Raw genomic sequence first — 25,956 nt, forward strand, 5'->3', positions numbered from 1 at the left:
TATATATTTTGATTAAATAACTAAATATGCATTTACCCAGTAAAGCATACCAGTAGGAACTATTCTCTATAGATAAATACCTACCCGCCAGAGATACTAGAACAGCAAGAATCACTGAATCTCTATTGTAACAATTTACATTTTTAGCTCTCATATTGCTTATATAGTTAATATCACTGTTTCTGGAAAGAAAACAAAAGGACAAATACTGCAATCAATTTTTAATGATTTACAAGCAAGGCTGAATATTGGAACTTGAGTTAATTTTGTTGCTTCGTGAAAACTATAGTAAAAGTATTTTAAGATTATTAAAAATATCATAATCATCTTTGAATGATAACATACCTTTGCTAACTTAAGTTCAAGTTATTCGTTAATAAAATAAAATATATCTGCTAATTTAAATTGAAAAAATAAAGTATAAAGACTAATCAATTTTTACAGCCGTTTTTTCTTTAAGATATTAAGAACACATTTTTTAAAAAAAGAACATTTGACTCATAAAAGGAAAAATAACTATTGTTAGTTAATACAATCATGTACATCATATCCTATTTTTATAGTCAAAGGTAAAAAAAAAAAATGAAAGAGAAATAAATTGGTCACTCAAGCAAATACTTAAAAAAAGCACACCAAACAAAGGAGATTCAAGTGGTCAAGTCAATCAACAAAAGTGTAGTGAAAATAACTAAAGCACCGACATTTTCTCTGCAGTAGCAACAATGAATAAAGTCTAATGTTTAATCAAATGTTTTGGGATTGTTTTGTCTATAAATAGCTATATCATCTCATTTTGATATTTCATGTAGAAAATGTCAAAGGATCACATTTTGTAAAGCAGAATGTTCATAATATAAATAATGGCAACTAACACGTTTCTAAGCATAAAAAAAACAAAAAAAAGAATCCTCTTCCCATACCATCTATATCCTATGTGGACTTAGATAAAGAACTAATAATATTTACAAATGACAATATTATAATAAAAATAGTTTCAATCAAAGGAAAACAACCATTAGAACTGCTGAAATTGTTCAACCCTTTCCCCGCCTTATATGAGGATATGAAATCCTCTTACATGTCACCCTGACACCCAAGAAGATCTTTGTCTACCTCAAAAAAAGGCTTAAAATTTCAAGACCCAACCTTCTGCTCCCTATTCAAGGTTTATAAAACAAAAAGCCAAAACTCTACATGGTGCCTTTCTAGTTCCAACAATCTATGATTCAAACAGGGGTAATGGCTCTCTTTTTTCCTTCAGTAGCATCCTGGTGAGGGAATAATTTTACTGTGGTTTTTCTGTGGGGTCCTGCCTCTTTATCTAAGGAAGTGAATTACAACCGGATGACAAGGCCACACAACAAAGCCATTTAGTTTTACAAATCTATTATGTCGTCCAATCGTTTTATGGGCCTGGTCCTATTATAAACCAAGAAAAAACCCTAAAACAAACTTTCTTCCTTTTCTTTATTTCCATTGAAAGCATCTACAATTTTATGATTGTTTTTCAAACAGTTCAGCACCCCTCCTCAATTTTTCCCCTCATGTGGTGTTTTTTTTTCTCCCTCAGAGTCCCTCCATCCCACTTCCTCAAACATACAAAACATTCAGAGACAAGAAACTGGACTTTTCAAATACAAACTGCTGACAACTGTCAGAAGCACTTTACTGGGACATTACTAACTGTAGCTTCAATGAATTAAGCTTGATTCACTGTGGGTGAATCATTTTCAATGCAGAGCTGTTCAGCAGTAATTGGCCAAGAATCCCTGCTGCGAAAAGCACTTGTCAAATAATGCTTGTTTACAAATATATCTCCCAACAGCAAAAAGTGGCAGTTACTGAAAAAGTTCAGGGCCACCTCCAATATTCATAACAGTGGACATGCTTCCTTTACTTACTAAATCTATTAAATTTTTCACTTGTTGATACACTTGCTAATATTTGTCCTGCCTGATCAATCTTAGAGAAATGTTTTGCCTTCTATATGCCTCTGCATTATTCTACAATAAAACTCTTGTGTATTATACTGTAGCTCAAAGGTTTCTTCCATATGTATTCATGCCTAACACGTGTAGTAAGACAACTAAAGATATATTTACCTTATCCTAGAGTTCAAGCTAAAGAGTAAATTTTCCTCTTATTTCTATTACCCAGTATATTTTAACATTTATTTCATATCAGTCCAAGATTCTAGATATAAATTTGACTTTTTCTGTTCAATTTTGCTTATTTATGTCAACCAAACTTAAATTTTAAACATGACTGGAGTACCAATTATAAAAGTAAACTTCCATTTATTTCTACCTGACTTGAAATTTTTTTCGTCACATAACGGGAGCATTCATAACATACACATATATAATGGATATGTACACTACAGTCTGAGAAGTCACAAAGCATCTATAGGTCGCAGAAAGCAACGTATAGAACAAGTTTTTAAAGGCGTCAGTGCATACATAAAATCTTTCTTTCAAAGTTCTTTCAGAAACAATCCAAAGCAAACTTGAAAACTCCAATCTGAATATTTAAATAAATAAATTGCTGTTATAAATATCTTATATTCTTGTTCTTTGATTAGCATAGCAGCATCATGGAGAAACAAAAAGAACATAATAAAAAGTCTGGCATAACACTAACAGAAAACTGTTGGGCAGAGAAGGGATGAAGCAGATGAAATATACAAATACATACATATACACATATATATATGTAAAATTGTAACATTTTATTTATTACATAACATATTATTATGTAATATAGTGTAGTTACAAAATGTGCCCCAAACAACAGACATGCTTTTATTTCTACTGTCTTCAGAACACTGGCTGGTAGAGTACCACTCACTGTTGGTTAGACCCCTGCAATCCCCATCTCACTGAAGCCCAAGTTTTACTGTTCCACTCGCTGGGTAAGGACAGCACAACCTGTGGGTATTAAGTCCGTGATGTCAGCCAGTCTTCAAGACTCCAGGTCCTCTTACAACACCACAGGAGACCTATTCTACTTCCCTGCTTCCCTCCATTTCCTTTTGCCTCTTCTCTCTTCAGTCTGGACCCTTATTCCCATTTAGCGCCACCCTCCCTGAGACTTCATTTCTTCCCTTTCTCTTAACCAAGAGCTACTACTCCTTTACACCTCTGCATATGCCCTTTCCCTCATAATACCTAGGAGAAAAAAAAAAGAATAAAGAAACATAACGGGAACACACGAAAGAATAAAATATTACTATTACTCTTTAAATCCAAACCGGGTTGCCCCTTTCAATAGAGTAAGACAGTTCATAAAAGGACTCCTAACCCTGTCATAATTCTCCGGACTTCTAACATACTAAAAAAAGGACACGACTTCAGAAAACACTTTTTCAACTTTACCAGGGAGGTTAAAAATGCAGACTGCTTGTGTTAAGCATGGGGTATTGTAGGCAGGTAAGCAGATGTGTAGGTAGGCGGATAGATAGATGGAGAGATAGATCGAGCTACATATAACCCCTAAATCAGATTTTTAAAAACAAATTTGGAGGGTAAAGACAGAAGCTCATGGGGTGGGGAGAGGAGTATTGATCCTTCCTGTTTTTCTCACGGTTCCTAGGGAGCTGGCAGCGCTCCGAGACCAGCTCAGCCCCTTCCCCTACAGCCAACACACAACCCGTGCAAGTCACGAGGACACACATGACTCCGCCGCTGCTGCTTCATCTTTCCGGTCCCGCGTCCCCTGCCCCACGAGTGGAAGAAAATTTTTAAGGTTCTGTGCTTCACTCGAGGCATCCGGGGCTCCAAATCGAAACCCCAACCTTCCCGCCAAGGTGGGAAGGTTTTTGATGTTTTCGTGAAGGAGCTGACCACCCAGACCCCATCTTCTCGTAACCCACATGGGATCTAAGATGCTGCCCCAACCTTGGCTGTCTGCGCGGTCCGGGCGCGGGAGAACAGTGAATGTGGCGGAGCTGACCCGGAGGCCGAGGGCGGCGAGCTGAGAGGCTTGAGCCCAGATCCGGGAGCCAAGAGAGCGGCGCAGGTGCCGCTCCCCTGTCGGCCCTCCTCTCCGGGTGCAAAACGGCGACACTCCCCTCCCCCGAACCCTCCGCCTCCCGCGGCATCCCACCTTCCAGACTTCCATTTCGTCTGGGTGATCATACGACCCACAAAGTGCGGCACACCCCCACAGTGTGAGGCGCTGTCCGTCTTTCTCCATCCCCCCTCCGGCGAGAAATAAAAGCTCTTACCACCCACCCTAGAATAGCAGCTGGCGATGCCCTAAATAACAGCTCCCAGAAGGCACTTTACCCCAAAATAAAAGCATCCAGCCACCCCCACCACTTTCCCCAGCCCCAGCCCCAAATAACGGTTTCTAAAAGCCCCACCGCTCCCGAGATCCCCGTCATTGCGCTTCAAACAGTTCCCACTCCTTAAAGCCCGAAATGCCACTTCCCCACACGCTTCAAGTGGGACCCAGCCGCACCCAGCCTCCCGGCGCGGGTCTCGAAGCCTTCTATCCTCCTGGCTTCCAACTTCCCAGCCCCCCTAGTCAGCCTAGGTCCACAGCCAGGTTCCGCGCCGAGCGCTCCGCGGCTAAAGTCAAACAATGCGAGTGGAGACGGCCGAGAACCGGAGGGAAAAGGCTAGCGAGAGCGGACGACCCATGTTAGTTACGGAAGAGGGGTGCGATTTCGGTCTCGGCGGCCGCGTCCAGCTCGCCAGGACCCGCGCGGCCAGGCCCCGCCTCGCCCCTCCGCCCCGGGTCGCAGCGGTCCCCACCCCCACGGCTTTACCTTCGTTGCTGGGGCTGGCCAGGAGGGTCCGGAGCGCGGCGCACAGGAGAAGGCAGGTCCAGAGGGGCGCCCTACGAGGTGCGGAGGAGCAGCCAGCCAGGGACGCAGGGGTGCTGGGGAGCCGCAGGCGTCCCGCACCCCGGGGCCCCGAGCCCCGCATCTTGTCCTCGCCGCCTCCGCCGCCGCTGTCCCGCGCCGCTCAGTCCACGGCTCTCGCCTTGCGGAGGGGGTGAGAGAGGCTCGTGGTTCCTCCCCGTTCCCCGTAGGCTCCTTCACCTTCGGGCCCGCGGTTCGCCCCAGTGCGGGGACCGCGGGGCTTTTTGTACGGCTGAAGTTTGCTTCCGGAGCCCCACACCGTCCTCTACACTGGGGTTAAATGAAATACTAGTGACGGCGGACAGTGCAGTTCGGGACTGGACTCGAGGGTGTCGAGAAGGTCCCGCGTCCCGTTCTGTGCCTCTTTATAGACTTTTAAGGATGGAGGTCTTTGAAATGCCACTGAAGGGAGGGGAGGGGAGATAAAAGCTCCTTTTCAGTCTTCAGGGCTGAAATGGACGAAGGTGAGGAAAACAAGTCATCTTAAGAAGAAATTCTCGATAAAAAGAGGAGAAAATAGCAGGGTGGCTAAGGAGAAAGGAAGAGGAGTTGGGGGAAAAAAACAGGGTGGGGGAAAGACAAGCAAGGCGAGCGGAGGAAAAGATCCAGAGAGTTCAAAGACGCCAGCAGAAGGAAATAGCTGCGGGCTGAGCACTGACGAGGGAGGGACCGGCTGCAGCGGCGGCCCGGAGCCCGGAGGATCCCGCGGCTCCGGGAGGAGGCTGTGTGTGCGCGGCCAGGCTGGCGAGCTCGGAACTGCACCGCCACAGCGCGCTCCTGCTGAGTCTGGAGCTCTGGCGTCTCCTCGGCCTCCCGCTCTGCGCCTACCACCCTCCTCCCTCCTCCTCCTCCTCCCGGCTCCCCCTCCCTCGGCTGCTCGCAGCCTCGCCAGTGAGAATCTACTGTAAGTGTGAGTTGCTTAAACGGAGTCCCACTCCCGCGGAGGGAAGTAATCTGGAGGCTGCCGCGGTGAGTGTTGCCTAGCGGTGTTCGGGAGAGGCGCGTCTTCCTCCGCGGATAATTAGGGCGAAGAATTCTCCTGACGACGCCTGCCAAGACCCGGGCTCCCGGGAGGCTTAAGGGAAACCAGCCCCAGTTCAGCAGGCAGCCTTCAGAGGAGCGGGGCCGTGGGTTTGGCCGACTGCCTGCTGCCCACCGCAGGCTTGTGGCATCAACAACCTTGTTACACCGCCCAGCATTCCTAGGCTGTGCGAGTCCGTGGGTAGTTTATTTAACACCCTTAACCGCTTACTGCTACTGACCCGCTCTATTCTTTCAATACTTTGGCGGCTGGAATGAGATAATTAGTCAACGTTTTCTTCTAAGTAAATGGCAGACTGTCCAAATACAGACGAGGTAGCTTTGATTGAGATTTCAGGGAGTCAAGGAATTTGGCGATTGAAAATTGTGATGTGCCGCGTACTTTAAGAAGTGATGATTTAATTCATCAATCTCACTGATGGAATGTTTTATGTTTTAGAAATTATATGATATGCAGATATATGAAATTAATTCCAGTGAAATTAATTTCAGGATATTTTAAATTAAAAATATTTTAATTTCTTGTGTTCTGTTGCATTGAGACACAAATAATTTAGAAAAACTGTTGAAAACAATCAACTTTCCATGTTTCATCTCTATTATGTCTACTCTTGCTTTATTTATTTTTCTTCAATTTTCTCATTCATTTTTTTTCAAAGAGGTCCATCTGAAGGGCAGTTCTAGTATACTAGCATTAAAAAAAGACTGCAAATAAAACTTCTACAAAAAAGTATGATTTTAGAAGGAAAGGTATCTCATTTAATTTGGTGCATAGTAACTACTATAAAGACTGGATTTTCACCCACACCCAAAAAAGGCAGGTCTGCTCATCAACTTTAATATCCAGTGCCTTGTTTGTATTCACAATAAGTTTCTCATAATGATTAGCTGATGACGTTTGTATTTTGTTTAAATATTTGAAATAAAAATGAAAGAATAAAGTGGCGGTGATGCAATTTTGGAAAGAGGTGGAAGCTCATCTTTGATTATTTTTTCCCCTGAAATGCTTTGGCACCAGAAATCTAAAAGCAGCTTCTTTCTATTAAAACATGCTCCAAATGATTGAAGCAAATTTAGAGGAATGTCAGTGAATCAGTCTTTCAGTTGGGCAAACAGCTTCACAGTGAGATGCAAAGTTAAAGTGTATGTTTTTATTTGAAGACCATTCAGAATGTAAGTTCCTCCCACTAAATTTATAGTTGGGCCATTTAAAAATATCCAAACAGACTATCAAGGAAGTTATCTAAAGTCTATGAACACATAATAATGCTGTGTGTGAAACATAGGCACTTTAATGGGCCTTTGAGCTTGTTTTACTTCTTCAGGACTTGTATCCAGTAAAATGAGGGATTTGGAGATGATCTTCAAGTTCTCTTCTCTTCCTTTGTCCTTTATCTTCTCCTCCTCTATTCTTGGCATTCCTGTTACTACTCTGTTCATCTATCTCCGATTATTTACCTTTGACTGCAAAATTACCAAATTTCTTCAGCCTTTCTTTGAAAACATTCTACTCCAAAGAGCTTAAACAAATTTTCTATTTTATTTTACACTAAAATTTTCAATTCAGTATTCCCTAAAATGTCTCATACTTCTCTGCTTTTACATCTGGCACTCCATTCTACAGAAGTTTCACCTCCTCAAAATGTTTAACACTTCCCCCACCTCTTCCCGTCACACACATCTCTCGTGTAAAACCCTACTCAGTGTCCAAGGAAAGTCAAGCATTCAAGACTGATGTTTTCTCTTCTAAGAAAGAAATGATTTGGTTTTCCTCCCCCAAGTATCCATGCTGTTGCTGCTGCTAAGTCGCTTCAGTCGTGTCCGACTCTGTGCGACCCCATAGAAAGCAGCCCACCAGACTCCTCTGTCCCTGGGATTCTCCAGGCAAGAACACTGGAGTGGGTTGCCATTTCCTTCTCCAATGCAGGAAAGTGAAAAGTGAAAGGGAAGTTGTCCAGTCGTGCCCGACTCTTAGTGACCCCATGGACTGCAGCCCACCAGGCTCCTCCGTCCACGGGACTTTCCAGGCAAGAGTACCAGAGTGGGGTGCCATTGCCTTCTCCGCAAGTATCCATAGCTTATGTTTTATGTCAATCAACACAGTGACAATACTTACTGAATGAAAAACTGGAACAAATTATCTAACTATAAGTATTCAATATATTTATTGGGATAAAGAGAGTTTAGACTAGGTATGCCAAAGAAAACCTGGGGCACTGTTCCCTAAGGTGGGAATTGTGCTATCTTCTCCTTAAGGGGCTGGGAATACAGAATGCAAAATCCTTTGTATTCTCTACCTTAAATAGCAGCCATCATTCTCATGATTGTTTAATAATATTTATTACATAACTTTGAAAGAATGAACAGCTGTAACATGAACCCCAGTGACAGAAATGAAAGCCATTTTTTTGTCTAATGAAGGTTAATCAGAAAAGACAATGAGAGTGCTTTGTCTTGGGCCTCAATCTCAAAGGAAATCTTATATTTGACCATGTGTTGAATTCTTCTCTTAGAAATACTTGGCATACTTACATTGAATGATGGCATTGCATAAAAATTAGTGTGTGTGTGTTTTTCTTTTTACTTCATACTACTGCTTTGCACAAAAAAGGCAATGATATTTGTATTTCTCATTGTTCTGGATAACTGCTATGGCCTCTAAATGGTGAAAGTAACTGATGTCAACCCAGATCTCTGCTTGGATCTGGATTTTGTTCTAAGCTTTTATGAAAAAAAAAAAAGATGTCCAGAATGACCTTAACCTGACATGCTGAATGGTTCGGTTCAGTTCAGTTCAGTCGATCAGTTGTGTCTGACTCTTTGTGACCCCATGAACCGCAGCACGCCAGGCCTCCCAGTCCATCACCAACTCCCGAAGTCTACCCAAACCCATGTCCATTGAGTCAGTGATGCCATCCAACCATCTTATTCTCTGTCATCCCCATTTCCTCCTGCCCTCAATCTTTCCCAGCATCAGGGTCTTTTCCAGTGAGTCAGCTCTTCGCATCATGTGGCTAAAGTACTAGAGTTTCAGCTTCAACATCAGTCCTTCCAATGAACACACAGGACTAATCTCCTTTAGGATGGACTGGTTGGATGTCCTTGCAGCCCAAGGGACTCTCAAGAGTCTTCTCCAACACCACAGTTCAAAAGCATCAATTCTTCGGCATTCAGCTTCCTTTATAGTCCAACTCTCACATCCACACATGACCACTGGAAAAACCATAGCCTTGACTAGACGAACCTTTGTTGGCAAAGTAATGTCTCTGCTTTTCAATATGCTATCTAGGTTGGTCATAACTTTCCTTCCAAAGAGTAAGTGTCTTTTAATTTCATGGCTGCAATCACCATCTGCAATGATTTTGGAGCCCAGAAAAATAAAGTCTGGCACTGTTTCCACTGTTTCCCCATCTATTTCCCATGAAGTGATGGGACCAGATGCCATGATCTTCGTTTTCTGAATGTTGAGCTTTAAGCCAACTTTTACACTCTCCTCTTTCACTTTCATCAAGAGGCTCTTTAGTTCTTCTTTACTTTCTGCCATAAGGGTGGTGTCATCTGCATATCTGAGGTTATTGATATTTCTCCCAGCAATCTTGATTCCAGCTTGTGCTTCATCCAGCCCAGCGTTTCTCGTGATGTACTCTGCATGTAAATTAAATAAGCAGGGTGACAATATACAGCCTTGACGTACTCCTTTTCCTATTTAGAACCAGTCTGTTGTTCCCAGTTCTAACTGTTGCTTCCTGACCTGCATACAGGTTTCTCAAGAGGAAGGTCAGGTGGTCTGGTATTCCCATCTCTTTCAGAATTTTCCACAGTTAATTGTGATCCACACAGGCAAAGGCTTTGGCATAGTCACTAAAGCAGAAATAGATGTTTTTCTGGAACTCTCTTGCTTTTTCGATGATCCAGCAGATGTTGGCAGTTTGATCTCTTGTTCTGCCTTTTCTAAAACCAGCTTGAACATCTGGAAGTTCACGGTTCACGTATTGCTGAATCCTGGCTTGAAGGATTTTAAGCATCATTTTACTAGCATGTGAGATGAGTGCAATTGTGCGGTAGTTAGAGCATTCTTTGGCATTGCCTGAAAGTGAAAGTCGCATCTGACACTTTGTGACCCATGGACTATACAGTCCATGGAATTCTCCAGGCCAGAATACTGGAGTGAACAGCCTTCCCCTTCTCCAGGGGATCTTCCCAACCCAGAGATGGAACCCAGGTCTCCTCCATTGTAGGTGGATTCTTTTCCAGCTGAGCCACCAGGGAAGCCCAAGAATACTGGAGTGGGTAGACTATTCCTTCTCCAGTGGATCTTCGTGACCCAGGAATCAAACAGGGACCTCAGGCATTGCAGGTAGAATTTTTACCAACTGAGCTAGTGAAGCCTATAGTTACTATAGGTGAAGGTTCTATAGTTAAATTCAATGTATTAATAAATCTGAATATATCTTCACTGCATTCAAGGTACAACAACAGAAGCAATTTTAATAAGCAGACTTGCTAGTATTTACTGATAATTTGTTATGATAAAGCATCATGTGATGTTTTGCATTAATTATTTTACTTAATACTAACTAACACTCCATCATGCCTATGTTCGTCTCATGTTGATGATGTCAAAACTAACAGAATGAGGTAAGCAACCTAGCTAATCCAACAACTGGTAAGATGTGGAAATTTTAACTCATGGCACTGACTCCGTGTGACAAAAATGTAATGTCGTATCAATTTGATAACCATTTGATCAGGGAAAAAAGAGGACTACCCAAGAATTTTGCATTAATGGAAACAATTAATACATAAAAATATTCCAGTTTTCAGGTTTATTTGAATCTAAAATGAATTAGCCAAATAGGTCAGATAGATAAACAGGAGAAAACAAGAAAGGAAGTATCCTAAATGAGCACTACATGGAGAAAAAGACTGTCTCATGTACAGAAAAACATATATACAACTTATATGTGTACAGTGGAGAGAATGGACCAAATCAAGAAAATAACAAGAATGAGATATGCCATCTTTGCCAAATGGCAGGAAGCTCATGTAATTTGTAGGAAACACAAGCAGCAGTGTTTATAAAAATAATCTAAACAAAATTTCATAAACCAAAGAATGTGTTTCCTAAAATATTATGTAATCTTAGCAATTTTTTACATAATTTTTAAAATATTTTTATCACTTAGCTATATTGTTTCTTTGGACAATTCAGGGGGAAAAAAGGCAAAGTAAAATTTAACCCATGGTAGATTTTTAAAATCTACCATGAAATATGAAATTCTAAGATTTAGAAACATTAGAAACTCTAATGAAACTATAAGGTACTCTAATAAAGTTACTTTTTCAGATTCATGAATTCCTGAAAAGGATAGATATATGGTGATATAAAGTCCTAGTCCTCTTTTTTCCCTGATCAAATGGTTATCAAATTGATACATTACATTTTTGTCACACGGAGTCAGTGCCATGAGTTAAAATTTCCACATCTTACCAGTTGTTGTCAGTTATTTTGATCCCAAAGATAAAGCTTGATTAAAATATATTTAGGCAATGAATAGTATCTCTTGAAGTTCACAACCAAATTAATGCTAATATATTCATTATTTTATGTTACATTTTAATTTAATTAACATAAGAGCAATTTTTATTATATTTTAAGATTTTTCAAGGTCCTAGAACCCTTTGTCTCTATTAGTGACCCAAATTTTTATCTAACAAGGTTAAATTTAATTTTATTTAAATCTATTTGATGATCAGTTGGGTGTTTAGTTTTTAAAAGGAATTAATAGTATTTTAATTCATTAAAGTGTAAATATGTGTTATTTCTTTTCTTAGCACTACATTAAATCATGACTCTTCAGAAACTTCACTTATTTTACAGGTTCAAATCATAATCAGTGCTCATTATTTTCCCATAGAAAAATGAACATGGAGAACAGAAAATTTTCCAGTATTTTTGAGTGTTAACAGAGGGTCTTGTAATGAAGAATAAGGAACAAGATATTCAAATAAATTATAGGGATTCCAAAGAGCTACCAATTCTTATTGTTGGTGGTGGTTGGCTTTTTCTCTAAGGTCCCTGTATTGATGTGCTACAAGTACCCAGACTGCAGTGTACTAGGGAGGCCAGGGCTGCTGAAGTTGACGAGGAGCCACACTGATTGCCTCCAGCATCTTGGATAACTGGCGTCGTATGAAGACACAGATGCTGAAATAACAAGGACTCTCGGGGACTGAAAAAGTAGGAAAGGTGTGCTCAGGAAAGTTACAAGATTGAAAATTCCACTTTTCTAATCACCTTCTGGACTCCAGAAGTCTTTGCTGATATGTGAAAAATAAGCTGTATTATTTTTCATATTCAGAGAAATGTTTTTTATTCAATGCATGTACTGAATTGATATATTGATATATTGATACCGAATTGAAATTCATAATAATCCACTCAGAACATATTTTATAAATAACTAGCTATAGTTTACTGGGGGGAAAATTGATATATTTGCTCAATAGCATAAGTAACGGAGAAGGCAATGGCACCGCACTCCAGTACTCTTGCCTGGAAAATCCCATGGATAGAGGAGCCTGGTGGGCTGCAGTCCATGGGGTCGCTGAGAGTCGGACATGACTGAGCGACTTCACTTTCACTTCTCACTTTCATGCATTGGAGAAGGAAATGGCAACCCACTCCAGGGTTCTTGCCTGGAGAATCCCAGGGACGGGGGAGCCTGGTGAGCTACTGTCTATGGGGTCACACAGAGTCGGACACAACTGAAGCAACTCAGCAGCAGCAGCAGCAGCAGCATAAGTAAATAAGGGGTACCTTTGCAACCAGGCTTTTGTTGACTATCCATGGAAGAGGCTCCTAGGTAAAATGGGTATTGATAATCTCAAGTACTCACTCTCATACTCTGCTGGTGAGAAGTGAATCCAGAATATCTTGTATAGGGTGGTTACACAATTTTACTGTGGCCTTTAAAATCTGGGTAGCTTTATATTCAACAATTATACTTCTTAAAATTTCAGGAAATATATTAATTTAAATGGAATAAAAGATTAAACAAGGTTATTCTTAATGTATAAAAATAAAAAATACTTATGTTCGATAAAAAATGCTAAATGCATCTGTATAATAAAATATTATGGAACCATTTAAATGATTGGAAGAATATCTATGTACATCAAAAAGATAATATAGTTGAAATTATAAAGGCATATGCAAAGTATTTTTTCAATATGATAAGATATGTCCCATTAATGATATTTGTATATGACTGGTGAGATAATTTTTACCTTTTAATTTTGTATTTTGTACAAATAGCATTTATTATTATGTAACAAGTGAAAAACTGAAGTAAAACATTCCAGAAGAAAATGTGTATTATGCACTTATACACACACACACATGAACACACACAGAGAAAGAAAAAATAAAAGAGGAGAAACACAAATAGAAAAGAATTGAAAGACGGTGATAATGAATACATTTATACTACAATACCATAAATTATATAATAAAGTTATTTTAGTTAGCCCCTGCCCCTATTCTATTCTAGTTAGGGGTGATCATTTGTTTGATTTAATTATTCTCTGGCATGTCCACAATATTTCCAAGTAGTCTGAGAATTCTGGAAGGCATAATTTCCATGATATAAGCTGTTTCAATGCATTTCCTGATTGAATCTCCAGCGCCCCCACTTGGTTGATTGTAGTTCTGTTCCTCCTTTTTTCCACCTGGTTTACTTCATTAAAGGTTAGAACTGGACATGGAACAAGAGACTGGTTCCGAATAGGGAAAGGAGTATGTCAAGGCTGTATTTTGTCACCCTGCTGATTTAACTTATATGCAGAGTATATCATGAGAAATTCTGGGCTGGATGAAGCACAAGCTGAAATCAAGATTGCCAGGAGAAAGATCAATACCTTATATGCAGATGACACCACCCTATGGCAAAAAGTGAAGAAGAACTAAAGAGCCTCTTGATGAAAGTAAAAGAGAAGAGTGAAAACGTTGACTTAAAGCTCAACATTCAGAAAACAGATCATGGCATCTGGTCCCATCACTTCATGGCAAATAGATGGGGAAACAGTGGGAACAGTGACAGGCTTTATTTTGGGGGGCTCCAAATTCATTGCAGATGGTGACAGCAGCCATGAAATTAAAAGATGTTTGCTCCTTGGAAGAAAAGTTGACCAACTTAGACAGCATATTAAAAAGCAGAGACATTACTTTGCCAACAAAGGTCCGTCTAGTCAAAGCTATGGTTTTCCAGTAGTCATGTACGGATGTGAGAATTGGACTAGAAAGAAAGCTGAGCACCAAAGAATTGATGCTTTTGAACTGTGGTATTGGCGAAGACTCTTGAGAGTCCCTTGGACTGTAAGGAGATCCAACCAGTCCATCCTAAAGGAAATCAGTCCTGAATATTCATTGAAAGGACTGATGCTGAAGATGAAGCTCCAATACTTTTGCCACCTGATGCAAAAAACTGACTCATTGGAAAAGACCCTGATGCTGGGAAAGATTGAAGGTGGGAGGAAAAGGGGATGACAGAGGATGAGATGATTGAATGGTACCACCGACTCAATGGACATGAGCTTGAGTGAACTCCGGAAGTTGTTGATGGACAGGGAAGCCTGGTGTGCTGCAGTCCATGGAGTCTCAAAGAGTCAGAAATAACGAGCAAATGAACTGAACTTATTTCACTATTGGCTACATCACTCTAACTGTGCTGCAAAATGTGTGGCTTTGAATAGCTAATTTTCTTAAAATATGTGAAAAGTAATGATTTTTTTCACAGAATCAATATAAAATTGGTATTTTACTTCAATGTATTAAATTTTTATGGCCTGAAATATTACAAAATTTCTATAGAGCTATACTTATCATCAGATGCTTTCTGTGTGTCTATTTTGCTGGCTTCCTTCTTTTCACTCTGCTTCATCTTTCCCTTTTTCAAGCACCTAAACTTCCATTTTTTTTTCAGCTCAGGTGGGCATTCTTTCAGCTTAGGAGAACATTCCCAAAGTCATTTTCTTCAGTCCATTTTATGCCACAATTCTGAAAAAAACATAACTCAAAAAAAATCCCTCAAGAACTTTCCCTAGTTATATTGACTCTAAATGGAACCAACTTTTGAAGTAACTGTTTTCCTTCACGTTTCCTTCATGTTAGTTTTATAAGCTTTTATAAAACCATTAAGCTAGGAGGATATAATACCTATTATTATCTATTTTAAAGTGACAAAAGGACATAAGGTAAATATGGAAATGTTTGTGATAGTTTGTAGTAAAACTAGTTGATTCCATTAAAGATACTATCAGGCCTTTTTGGCTAAAATTGAAAACAGACTTAACTGTCAGTACCGATGGCCTCTGAGAAAACAAATGACTCACCAAAAGGACTAAGCAGGAGCATACATCACAAATCAAAACCTGGGTTTAGAATTCATCAATAGTTTTTACTCTTAAGACTGAATTTGTTTATTAAATCAAAATTAATAAAAATATTAATAAAATTATTTAAAATATTAATAAAAATTTAATAAAATAGGTATATTTGTTCATTTGGCATAATTTCCCTGAGATTCATCCAAGTTGTTAGTATTTCAATAGCTCATTCCCTTTGATTGCTTAGTATTATTCTGTGGTATGGATATACCACAATTTATTTAACCATTCAGTCATTGAAGGACAGATGAGTAGTTTCCAGGTTTGGGCCACGACAAATAAAGCTGCTGTGAAAATTTGTGTACAAGTTCCTGTGTGAAAATAAGTTTTACATATTTGGAGTAAATGCTCATGAGTGTAATTGTTGAGCCATATGCTATGCCATGTTTATCATTAATTTTTAAAGATATGTTATTTAAAGCCACTCCCATTGCACCTCCAACTTATTCAACAAATACAAGATAAGTAATATGCAATTGTATAATAAATCTCTATAAAAAGAATTATATTCAACATGTAGACAAAACAGCAAGTGAAATAGTCACTAGAATATGAAATAGATATACTTTTAGGAAAATTTTTAGAAAATTATATGAATATCTCAATATACAAATTCTACAATAACTTTCCTCTATTTAAACTTTAAGTATTATAATAATAGATAACTATTTTAATGAAGTAATAGTCACACAAATGTTTACTTCCTTGATTATTCAAAATACATTCTTCAATTCTTTTAAAAAAATTTTAGACTGTCAATATATATTCCAGTACCTGAATGAGTAAATCATATCACTTTGTCCCAAACTGACATTTCAAAAGATGAGTTCAAATACATGTGCAGAGATATTTTTGAGTTCATTTAAGCTGAGCGATACTTCTTATCTTTTGAAATGTCAGGTGCCTGGTCTGTGGAAAAGGGAAACAGGTCTCTTTTTAAATATCATCATACATGTGAGCGTAGGATTATGACTTAGTTTCTCCATGCACACTATGGAAAAATTCATATTTATTTTTGGGCAAAGATTTTCCTTCCTTTGTGGGCAAAGCACTACAAAAGCAAATATCAACTATCTTAATTATTTTGTATTGGGAATTTTAATTGAAGTCCATCTTCCCACTTGGAATTTTCTAATTGTTTCAAGTAGGTTAAAACTTTTATTATCATGTAGTAATACAGCACTATGAAAATTTAAGAGCTCCATGATATAGATCAAACATCTTAATAGGATTTCTGAAACCTAAATTTGGCATTAAAACTACTTTTAAAAATTACAAAACAACTGCATGAAATATTCATGTACCCTTAATTCCACATGAATAAACTTTTACAGCTCCCAGATTTGCTTAAAGTCAAATTAAAAATTCCAATGAAGTTGTGCATTGTATAAAGGTAGCAGATAGATAGCATGCATCTGCTTTAGATTACTTCTAAAGCTCTACTAAAATTACTTATACAGAGATTTAAAAAAAAAGAAACACAAAGTCATAATGAGCAAGAGAACAGGAAAAGAGACAACAGAAAATTATGTTGAAAGATAGACAAGTGGCTTAATGATAAATAAGAGGCCCAAGATAGTTGAATCATAAATCAACAGGTAAAAAAAAATAATTAGCTACCTTATTTTTACAAGTTCCAAGAAGAAAGATTTCTTTCAGAAGATAAAATTGATGGAATGCCAGATACATTTTAGTGCAAGAAGAAGAGTAATATAATTCACAAATTTTTTGGAGCTATTTTACTGATAGATAGAAAGAACAAGACAGTTATTCAGGGAAAACATAGGTTTAAGAAAAAGATAAGTAATTATATGATAACTATTGAATGATAGCAGTCACATAGGAAAAATAATACAAATGGTAAATGTAGACCTTTTTGTTTGTTTTTCTTGTTTTTCAGTCACTAAGTCATGTCTGATTCTTTGCAATCTCATGGACTGTAGACACCAGACTCCTCTGTTCATGGGATTTCCCAGGCAAGAATACTGGAGTGGGTTGCCATTTCGTTCTCCAGGGGTTCTTGCCAACTCAAGGATCAAACCCATGTCTCCTGCATTGCTGGTAGATTCTTTACATCAGAGCCACCAGGGAAGCACAGTGTAGATCTAATAAAATTTTTTGATGAGTAGAAGCAATGGAAGGATGTGATGTGATGGTTATGGAGGGGGATTAGTAAAAAAAAAAAAAAAAAAACTTTATTATTGTGACATCAATAATGTATGAACTGTAAATAAATTGAGATGCTCAAGTATGTCTATGTTATTTAGAGATATAGTGTTATATACAAAAAAAATCAGCTAAAAGGGTGAAAATTGTTGATTTTGGAGATAAAAATGTGAGGAGCAGAAACACACAACCGCTCTTTTATCAACAAGCTTTATGTGTATGTCTTTATATTACACACATGTATAAAACTGAGTAAAAGAAAACCCCCCCAAAAGTAATAATAATATAGTTAATGTGGTTTTAAATATTTCAGAATTACTCAGCATTTCATATGTAGTATTCTCCAGTCTGTATTTTTGATGGCAGCATTATATCTTCAACTCCTATACATGTCAATAATATTAATCCCTTTCAGTAATTTATGTAGGTTTATAGTATTCTGTTATATGGGCTAATACACAATTTTGTTTTCCATTTTCCTACTGTTGGCAATTTAGTAAAGATTCTTGCACATGTTTATGAGAGTTTATTTATATTTACATACTTAGAATTGGAATTGAGGGATTGCAGGATTAAAATTTCAGTCTTTCCTAGGTGTTGAAAACTTGTTCTCTATAAGGTCTGTAAAATTTTTTAATTGAAATATTCCAAATTTGGCAAGGGATTAATACTGTTTCCCTTGTAGCTCAGCTGGTAAGGAATCCTCCTGCAATGCGGGAGACGTGGGTTCAATCCCTGGGTTGGGAAGATCCCTTGGAGAAGGGAAAGGCTACCCACTCCAGTGTTTTGGCCTGGAGAATTCCATGGACTATATATTCCATGGGGTCGCAAAGAGTTCGACACTACTGAGTGACTTTCACTTTTCTTCCCTCTCCAAAGAGAGGAAGTACTTAACCTTTGACCACTGATTTCTGAGATTTCTGATTTATGGGAAACTATTTATTGGTAAATTCTATAATGACTTTATTGTTGTATTTCTACAGGGACTTTCCTCTAAGGAATTTATGTGTGTTTTTTTGTTTGTTTGTTTGTGCATGCCTGCATGCCAAGTTGCTTCAGTCATGTCTGACTCTTTGTAACCCTATGGACCCTAGGCTACCAGGCTCCTCTGTCCATGGGATTCTCTAGGCAAGAATGCTAGAGTGGGTTGCCATGCCCTTCTCCAGAGGATCTTCCCGACCCAAGGTTCGAACCTGCGTCTCCTGCTTCTCCTGCCTTGCAGGCAGATTCTTTACCTGAAAAGCAAAATATGAATTAAGGAATGGCTATGAACATTCAACATTTAAAAACCAAGATAAATGTATAAATATACTGAAGCCTATTGAAAAGTATAGGGTTTCAATGCATTTAAATAAGTATTGCAATTATAACTCCAAAAATAGAATGTTTAAGTATAAAAAGAATCTTAAAAGACAAATCTATTTTTTAAACATGTTGCTTGTGACCTCAAGATAAATACGAACCAAGGAAAATGTCAAAGAAGAAAAGTAAGGAAAATGAGTAAGAGAGACTAAACGCAGTTTAATTTTAATATTAATATAACTCGAGTTTTTTTTTTTTTGGTCAAAATCTTTTCGTTGAATTGAAATTAGCACCTTAAGTTTTAAATCGCTGAAGAAAGAAATGTTAGTAAAACAAAGATGGAATGGAAAGGAACCCCCAGAAAGCATAAAGTAAAATCATACATTGGACCAAATATAATGTTATTTAAATAAATATGAGGAGCTTAAATTATTTTATTGAAATTTAAGATACTCAAACTGAATATAAGGAAAACTACTTAACGTTGTTGGTTAAGGAAAATATTGGTTCATGAATGTTCTTTTGTAAAAAATTACCTTCCAAATAAGAAAGCTTGAAAATGATTTAGGAAACATTTTAAGGGATGGAAACATAAGAGGAAATGACAAAATATAGATGAACTTAGTGATGTGATTGAATGCAATATCCTTCTGTCTTCCCTGCCTGTGAACTCTCTTCTCATTTTATAATGATCTGCACACATTTGTCACTTATTCAATTATTTACCAATAGGCCACAACCTTAAAGAATGAATGACTCTCTCCTTGAAATTTTATTATTGAATTTCTGTGTTACTTTTAAGGTAGCATTTAGATTTGGTGATACAACTCCTGCACCATATAAAGTCTTTAGTGGCAGGAAACATGCACTAGTAATTTTTGTTGCCTAATGTCTGCTAAAATCTGAGGAGCATATATATTAAAACCATGTTTATGAACTGAGTTAAATTGATTTTTTTAAATGGTCTTAGCCTTTTTATTCCGGAGAAGGCAATGGCACCCCACTCCAGTACTCTTGCCTGGAAAATCCCATGGATGGAGGAGCCTGGTAGGCTGCAGCCCATGGGGTCGCTAAGAGTTGGGCACGACTGAGCGACTTCAGTTTGACTTTTCACTTTCATGCATTGGAGAAGGAAATGGCAACCCACTCCAGTGTTCTTGCCTGGAGAATCCCAGGGACAGGGGAGCCTGGTGGGCTTCCGTCTACGGGGTCGCACAGAGTCGGACACGACTGAAGCGACTTAGCAGCAGCAGTAGCAGCCTTCTTATTCGTAGGAATATATTTTCATAAATAATCATACTTTGTGATATTGTGATAATTGCTCTGTATAAGAATTATCTCTAATTCATATATCTTTAGATGTGTTAGGAATGTTTTCAAACTCTTAAGATCTTGGTAATATTGTTGTTATTTAGGCACTAAGTCATTTCTGACTCTTGTGACTCCATGGACTGTAGCCTGCTAGACTCCTCTGTATTTACTTGCAAAATTCTAAAAATGATGCCAATTTATAAGTATCTTTACATTTAGAAGACCCAAAGTTTTTTAATCATGCAACACAAAAATATATTAAAATAACACAGATTTTATTAATAAATACATAATGTGCTTTCTCTCTATTCTTTAGTTTTTCCTGTCTTCTCACTAAACAATATTTAATGAGTTATATTTTGAAAGAATAGCTAAATTGAGAAAGGACACAATTATAGGCAAACTGCTTTTAATCTTTTTAGCCTAACTTTAATGAAATCACAAAATAATTGTAATATCAAAGAGTAAATCTAAAAATCAAAACTTACATTAATACTTGGACCTTGGTTTATATTTGTTTGTTTTGAGTGGAATACATTTTTCCTTTTAGCTTATTGAAAAATGTTTGATGGTATCCTGAGTATCAATTTTAAATAGAAGTCAAAAGTAAAAAGCAGAGAAGAAAAAATGAACCTTGTTTTAGTTGGGCTTCCCTGCTGGCTCAGAGGGTAAAGCATCTGACTATAATACGGGAGACCTGGGTTCAATCCCTATGAGAAACTGAAATCATCTCAAAATTTTACTTAAGCAAAAAGCAGTTAACTTTTAGTTAATAACATATTTTAGAAAGATATCCATTAAATTCTAATGAAACAGTGCATGTGTATAATTAATATTCAAATTTGCACACAACTGCTGGTAAAATTAACTGTGACTGCAAGTGTGGCTAAAACAGCTCAATACCTAGTAGAAATCCATTTTTACAATTCTTTTTTATAGCCATTTCTGGAATTGAATTTTTCATTGTTTTTAAGTTAGTTTCAGCTTCAACCTTATAGTCCAGTCTGTTCACATACACCCTAGATTGGGAATTGCTAATAAGTGCAGGCAGATTAATTCATTCATTTTGGTTCTTTTTCAGGTATTTAGGTGTTCTAAGTTGTGCCAATTTTACTTTGAATTATAAACGACTTTCTTTCTGTTCTTTCTGTCAGAACTGTAGTTGTCAGATCTGAAATTAGAAACTCAATTATAAGACATTTTAGGTACCTATCAGATCAGATCAGATCAGATCAATCGCTCAGTCGTGTCCGACTCTTTGCGACCCCATGAATCGCAGCTCGCCAGGCCTCCCTGTCTTTCACCAACTCCCGGAACTGATTCAGACTCACGTCCATCGAGTCAGTGATGCCATCCAGCCATCTCATCCTCTGTCGTCCCCTTCTCCTCCTGCCCCCAATCCCTCCCAGCATCAGAGGCTTTTCCAATGAGTCAACTCTTCCCATGAGGTGGCCAAAGTCCTGGAGTTTCAGCTTTAGCATCATTCCTTCCAAAGAAATCCCAGGGTGGATGTCCTTTAGAATGGACTGATTGGATCTCCTTGCAGTCCAAGGGACTCTCAAGAGTCTTCTCCAACATCACAGTTCAAAAGCATCAATTCTTCTGTGCTCAGCCTTCTTCATAGTCCAACTCTCACATCCATACATGACCACAGGAAAAACCATAGCCTTGACTAGACGAACCTTTGTTGGCAAAGTAATGTCTCTGCCTTTGAATATGCTATCTAGGTTGGTCATAACTTTCCTTCCAAAGAGTAAGCGTCTTTTAATTTCATGGCTGCAGTCACCATCTGTAGTGATTTTGGAGCCCAGAAAAATAAAGTCTGACACTGTTTCCACTGTTTCCCCATCTATTTCCCATGAAGTGGTGGGACCGGATGCCATGATCTTCGTTTTCTGAATGTTGAGCTTTAGGCCAATTTTTTCACTCTCCACTTTCACTTTCATCAAGAGGCTTTTGAGTTCCTCTTTACTTTCTGCCATAAGGGTGGTGTCATCTGTATATCTGAGGTTATTGATATTTCTCCCAGCAATCTTGATTCCAGCTTGTGTTTCTTCCAGTCCAGTGTTTCTCATGATGTACTCTGCATATAAGTTAAATAAACAGGGTGACAATATACAGCCTTGACGAACTCCTTTTGCTATTTGGAACCAGTCTGTTGTTCCATGTCCAGTATACAGTAGTATTTCAGATCATGCATATCATACAGAAATAAAGTTTCTATAATTTGATCAGCAGTGAAAAGAAAATATTAATTGTTCCATATTTGTTATCCTGAAGCAAATAAATTGATGGTTATGTTATCCTTAGTTCTGAACACCAGAGCTGTAGGACACAGACATAAAAAATTCTTAAGTGTAAATTCTGCTGTGAAAGAAGCGATGAATATAGCTAAAGCCAACTTGTAAAACTGGTGAAGATTTGTTTCCTCAGAGGCCTTTGCTTCTCTGTGGAATATCAGCTTAAGACAAAGATGTATTCAGCTCATGACTGAAATATTTTGGAAGTTCTGTTGGAATTTACATTAGGTGTGAGGAAATGACTCATCCTTAAAGAAAATTGTGTTTAATTATGTACCTTCTCCCAATCTTTATGTTCTATTGTTCAAGCAAATCATTGTCTTTAGTTATTTATGTATGAATTATCTGAAATTCAAAGTATTATTTATGCTATTTATACATATAAAGTAGCACAATTATGTTATCTTAAACATTACTGGTTATTGACTATCCCCAGACTCCCACTGTTTCTTCTATTTGTCTTTTAGTGAAAAATGTAGAAGAAATAATGCTGACAAATTTCTAAATAAGTAGGTACTAAGCTATTGTTCTTTCTATCATATAGAAAATTTAACACTAGAGCCCTAAAGTTTTTTGACAATACAACCCACCATTAAAATATTTTTGGACAAATATCCCCAAACGTATTTGTTTAAAAATTGTTTACACACTTCTTTACTGATTCAAAATGTACTACATTGTAAACCATCACAAAATACAGATATTTATAAATGATTAAATTTATTTTATAATTATAGACACGTTTATACTTAAAACTGTATTTTTAATGATTTAGAAGTGTTTTGCAAACTTCTTTCATATTATTTACACCATCACTGTTTTTGTCATGTGAGGTGGCCAACCAGAAGATTGAACCTGACTGATAAGTATCAGTTCTTCCATGTTCTGATATTTGCTCAGGTTTGGATTATTAATCTTACTTTGAAGAAATCTTTTTAGGCCACTTTGCTATTTTGTGAGTATTATATTAATTAAAACTATAAAATACACAATGTATAAGTCCATTCCACTGTGCACATACAAACATCAAAATGTCAGAAATTGCTCAGCAAATAGAAAATTAAGTGTGACTCTGTCTATCCAGGATGTGGAACTTCTACTCTTTACACAGGACACTCTTGCATGCTTTCTCTGACATATGACTCCTCCTCCAAAAAAAGAGGGACTAAGCAAGGCACCAGTATCAGTTTGCATATTTAAACTCTCTATGGATTGTCCCCAGTTTTCAGGCAGTCTCTTTAGACCATTTGTCTTCCAACCGGGGTACACAGAGCTTGGGGTTACAAGATACAAGTTCAGATGGTTTGAAGGAAATTAATTTCCTGATCCTCACTTCCATATGGATTCTTTCCTAAGAATGATAAGGTTCCTGAGTCAAGCAGCTTCTTTCCTATATCTCCTTTCACTAGTACATTTATCTACCTCTTATATAAAAAGGATACATTTGAATAAAATTATGGAGGAATTGGGATTAAACATAATCTAAAGAAGTAATGACCATACAGTAATGTACTTGTTCATTGTTTCTTTTAAATTAGTAATGTGTTTCAAATCATCATTATATTTAGATCTCATTGGATTTAATTAAAAGACTGACATAGAGATTTCCTTGGTGATCCAATAGTTAAAAGTCCACGCTGCCAGTGCAGGGGGTAAGTATTTATTCCTAGGAAGGAAATTAAGATCCCACATGCTGCTCAGGGCATCCAAGAGATTAAAAAACAAACAAAACAAAAGATTGACATAGCCCATCCATTTTGAAATGGCAATATTATTCTCTTTCTTCTCAAGTACACATGGAACATTCTCTATATATGTGACCTAAGATGTAATACAAATCAAGCCTCAGTAAATTTAAGAAATTTAAGGTCATATTAAGCATCTTTTCCCACCACAATGCTATTCTATTGGAAATCAATTACAGGAAAAGGGAAAAAAAAAACTGTAAAAAAAATTCAAACACATGGAGGTTAAACAATATGTTACTAAATGATCAATGGATCACTGAAGAAATAAAGAGAAAAATTTTTTAAAAACCTAGAAACAAATGATAATGAAAACACAATAATCCAAAATATAATGGTCACAGCAAAAGCAGTTCTGAGTTCTAAGAAGGAAATTTATAGCAATACAGTTTTACCTCAGGAAACAAGAAAAATCTCAAATAAACCATGTATTCTTACACCTAAAGCAACTAGACAAAGAATAACAAACAAAACCCAAAGGTAATAGAAGGAAAGAGCTCATAAAGATCAGAGCAGAACTAAATAAAATAGAGATGGAGTAAACAACAGCAAAGATCCTAAATTCTGGTTCTTTGAGAAGATAAACAAAATTGATAAACCTTTTTCCAAACCATCAAGAATAAAAAGGAAATGATTCAAATCAATAAAATTATAAATGAAAGAAATTGCAGCAGGCGCCACAGGAATACAAAGGATCATAAGAGATTACTATACAAAACTGTATGCCAATAAAATGGACAACCTAGAAGAAATGGACAAATTGTCAGAAAGTCACAAACTTCCAAGACTGAATCAGGAAAAACCATAAAATATGAACAGGCCAATCACAAGTAAGGAAATTGAAACTGTGATTAAAAATCTTCCAATAAACAAATATCCAGAGCCAGGTGGCTCCAAAGGTGAATTCTATCAAACATTTAGAGAAGAGTTAACACTTACCTCTCTGAAACTTTCATAAAACTGCAGGGAACACTCCCCAACTCATTCTATGAGGTCACCATCACCTTGATAACAAAACCAAACACAGATAGATACCACAAAAAATGAAAATTGTAGGTCAATATCAATAATGACATAGATGCAAAAATCCTCAGCACATTTCTAACAAACCTAATCTAATAATACATTAAAAGGATCAATACTCTATTCAATATTCTGTAATGGCCTGTATGGGAAAAGAAGCTAAAAAGAGTGAATATATATATACATATGTATATATATGTATACATATGTATATGTATATATATATATGTATAATAGATTCATTTAGCTGCACAACTGAAACTAAAACAACATTGTAAATTATACCCCAATTATACCCCAATAAATTTTTTCAATAAAAAATAAAATGGCAATATTTAGTGAGCAAAATTTCAAAACTTTTAGCTTCAAACTGTTAGTATTTAATTGTCAACCCAAAAATTTCCTTGAAAATACTTGTTTTATTCTAAATTGTCATATGGATGAAGAGGGAAAAATACTATTAAGACACTGCTTCAACCAGGCCCTGTCATTATAGCATCAGCCTAGACTGAAAATTAACATTTTTGATATAAAACCAAGTTATTCAGTTTTAATTACTGAATGCAATCAATAATAATTCTGTGCAGTGTTTCCTAGATCTTCCTAATGAATCATGTGTTTGAGGAGTCTTCTGTGTCAGAGTGATTTTAATGTAGTTGTTTTATTATATTATTACTACCACTGTTACTGTTACTTCATTAATGTTTAGGGCATAGGACTGTTGACTGATTTTTCATGGGTCATAGTCCCTGTC

General features: G+C 37.3%; 1 protein-coding gene and 1 long non-coding RNA gene across 10 annotated transcripts in view; one reads left to right on the forward strand and one right to left on the reverse strand.

Annotated features, from left to right (window-relative positions):
* The window catches only part of EPHA5 (EPH receptor A5), a 400,766-nt gene extending 395,051 nt beyond the window's left edge, over positions 1 to 5,715 (reverse strand). For 8 of the 9 annotated variants that reach the window (XM_027544624.1, XM_027544622.1, XM_027544620.1 and 5 more), the window contains exon 1: positions 4,772 to 5,201. In XM_027544624.1, coding sequence (XP_027400425.1) covers positions 4,772 to 4,931 — 160 coding nt within the window. In that variant the 5' untranslated portion in view covers positions 4,932 to 5,201. Of the gene's footprint in view, positions 1 to 4,771 lie in introns of all 9 variants that reach the window. The other variant, XM_027544625.1, reaches the window with a different exon arrangement.
* A 38-nt stretch (positions 5,716 to 5,753) lies between these two features.
* Positions 5,754 to 25,956, forward strand: part of LOC113894331 — a 42,788-nt gene continuing 22,585 nt past the window's right edge. Inside the window, exon 1 of the long non-coding RNA XR_003511539.1 lies at positions 5,754 to 5,836. This is a non-coding gene — a long non-coding RNA (uncharacterized LOC113894331). The remainder of the gene's footprint in view (positions 5,837 to 25,956) is intronic.

The sequence above is a fragment of the Bos indicus x Bos taurus genome, chromosome 6 (assembly GCF_003369695.1).
Source record: "Bos indicus x Bos taurus breed Angus x Brahman F1 hybrid chromosome 6, Bos_hybrid_MaternalHap_v2.0, whole genome shotgun sequence".
NCBI classification, from domain to species: domain Eukaryota; kingdom Metazoa; phylum Chordata; class Mammalia; order Artiodactyla; family Bovidae; genus Bos; species Bos indicus x Bos taurus.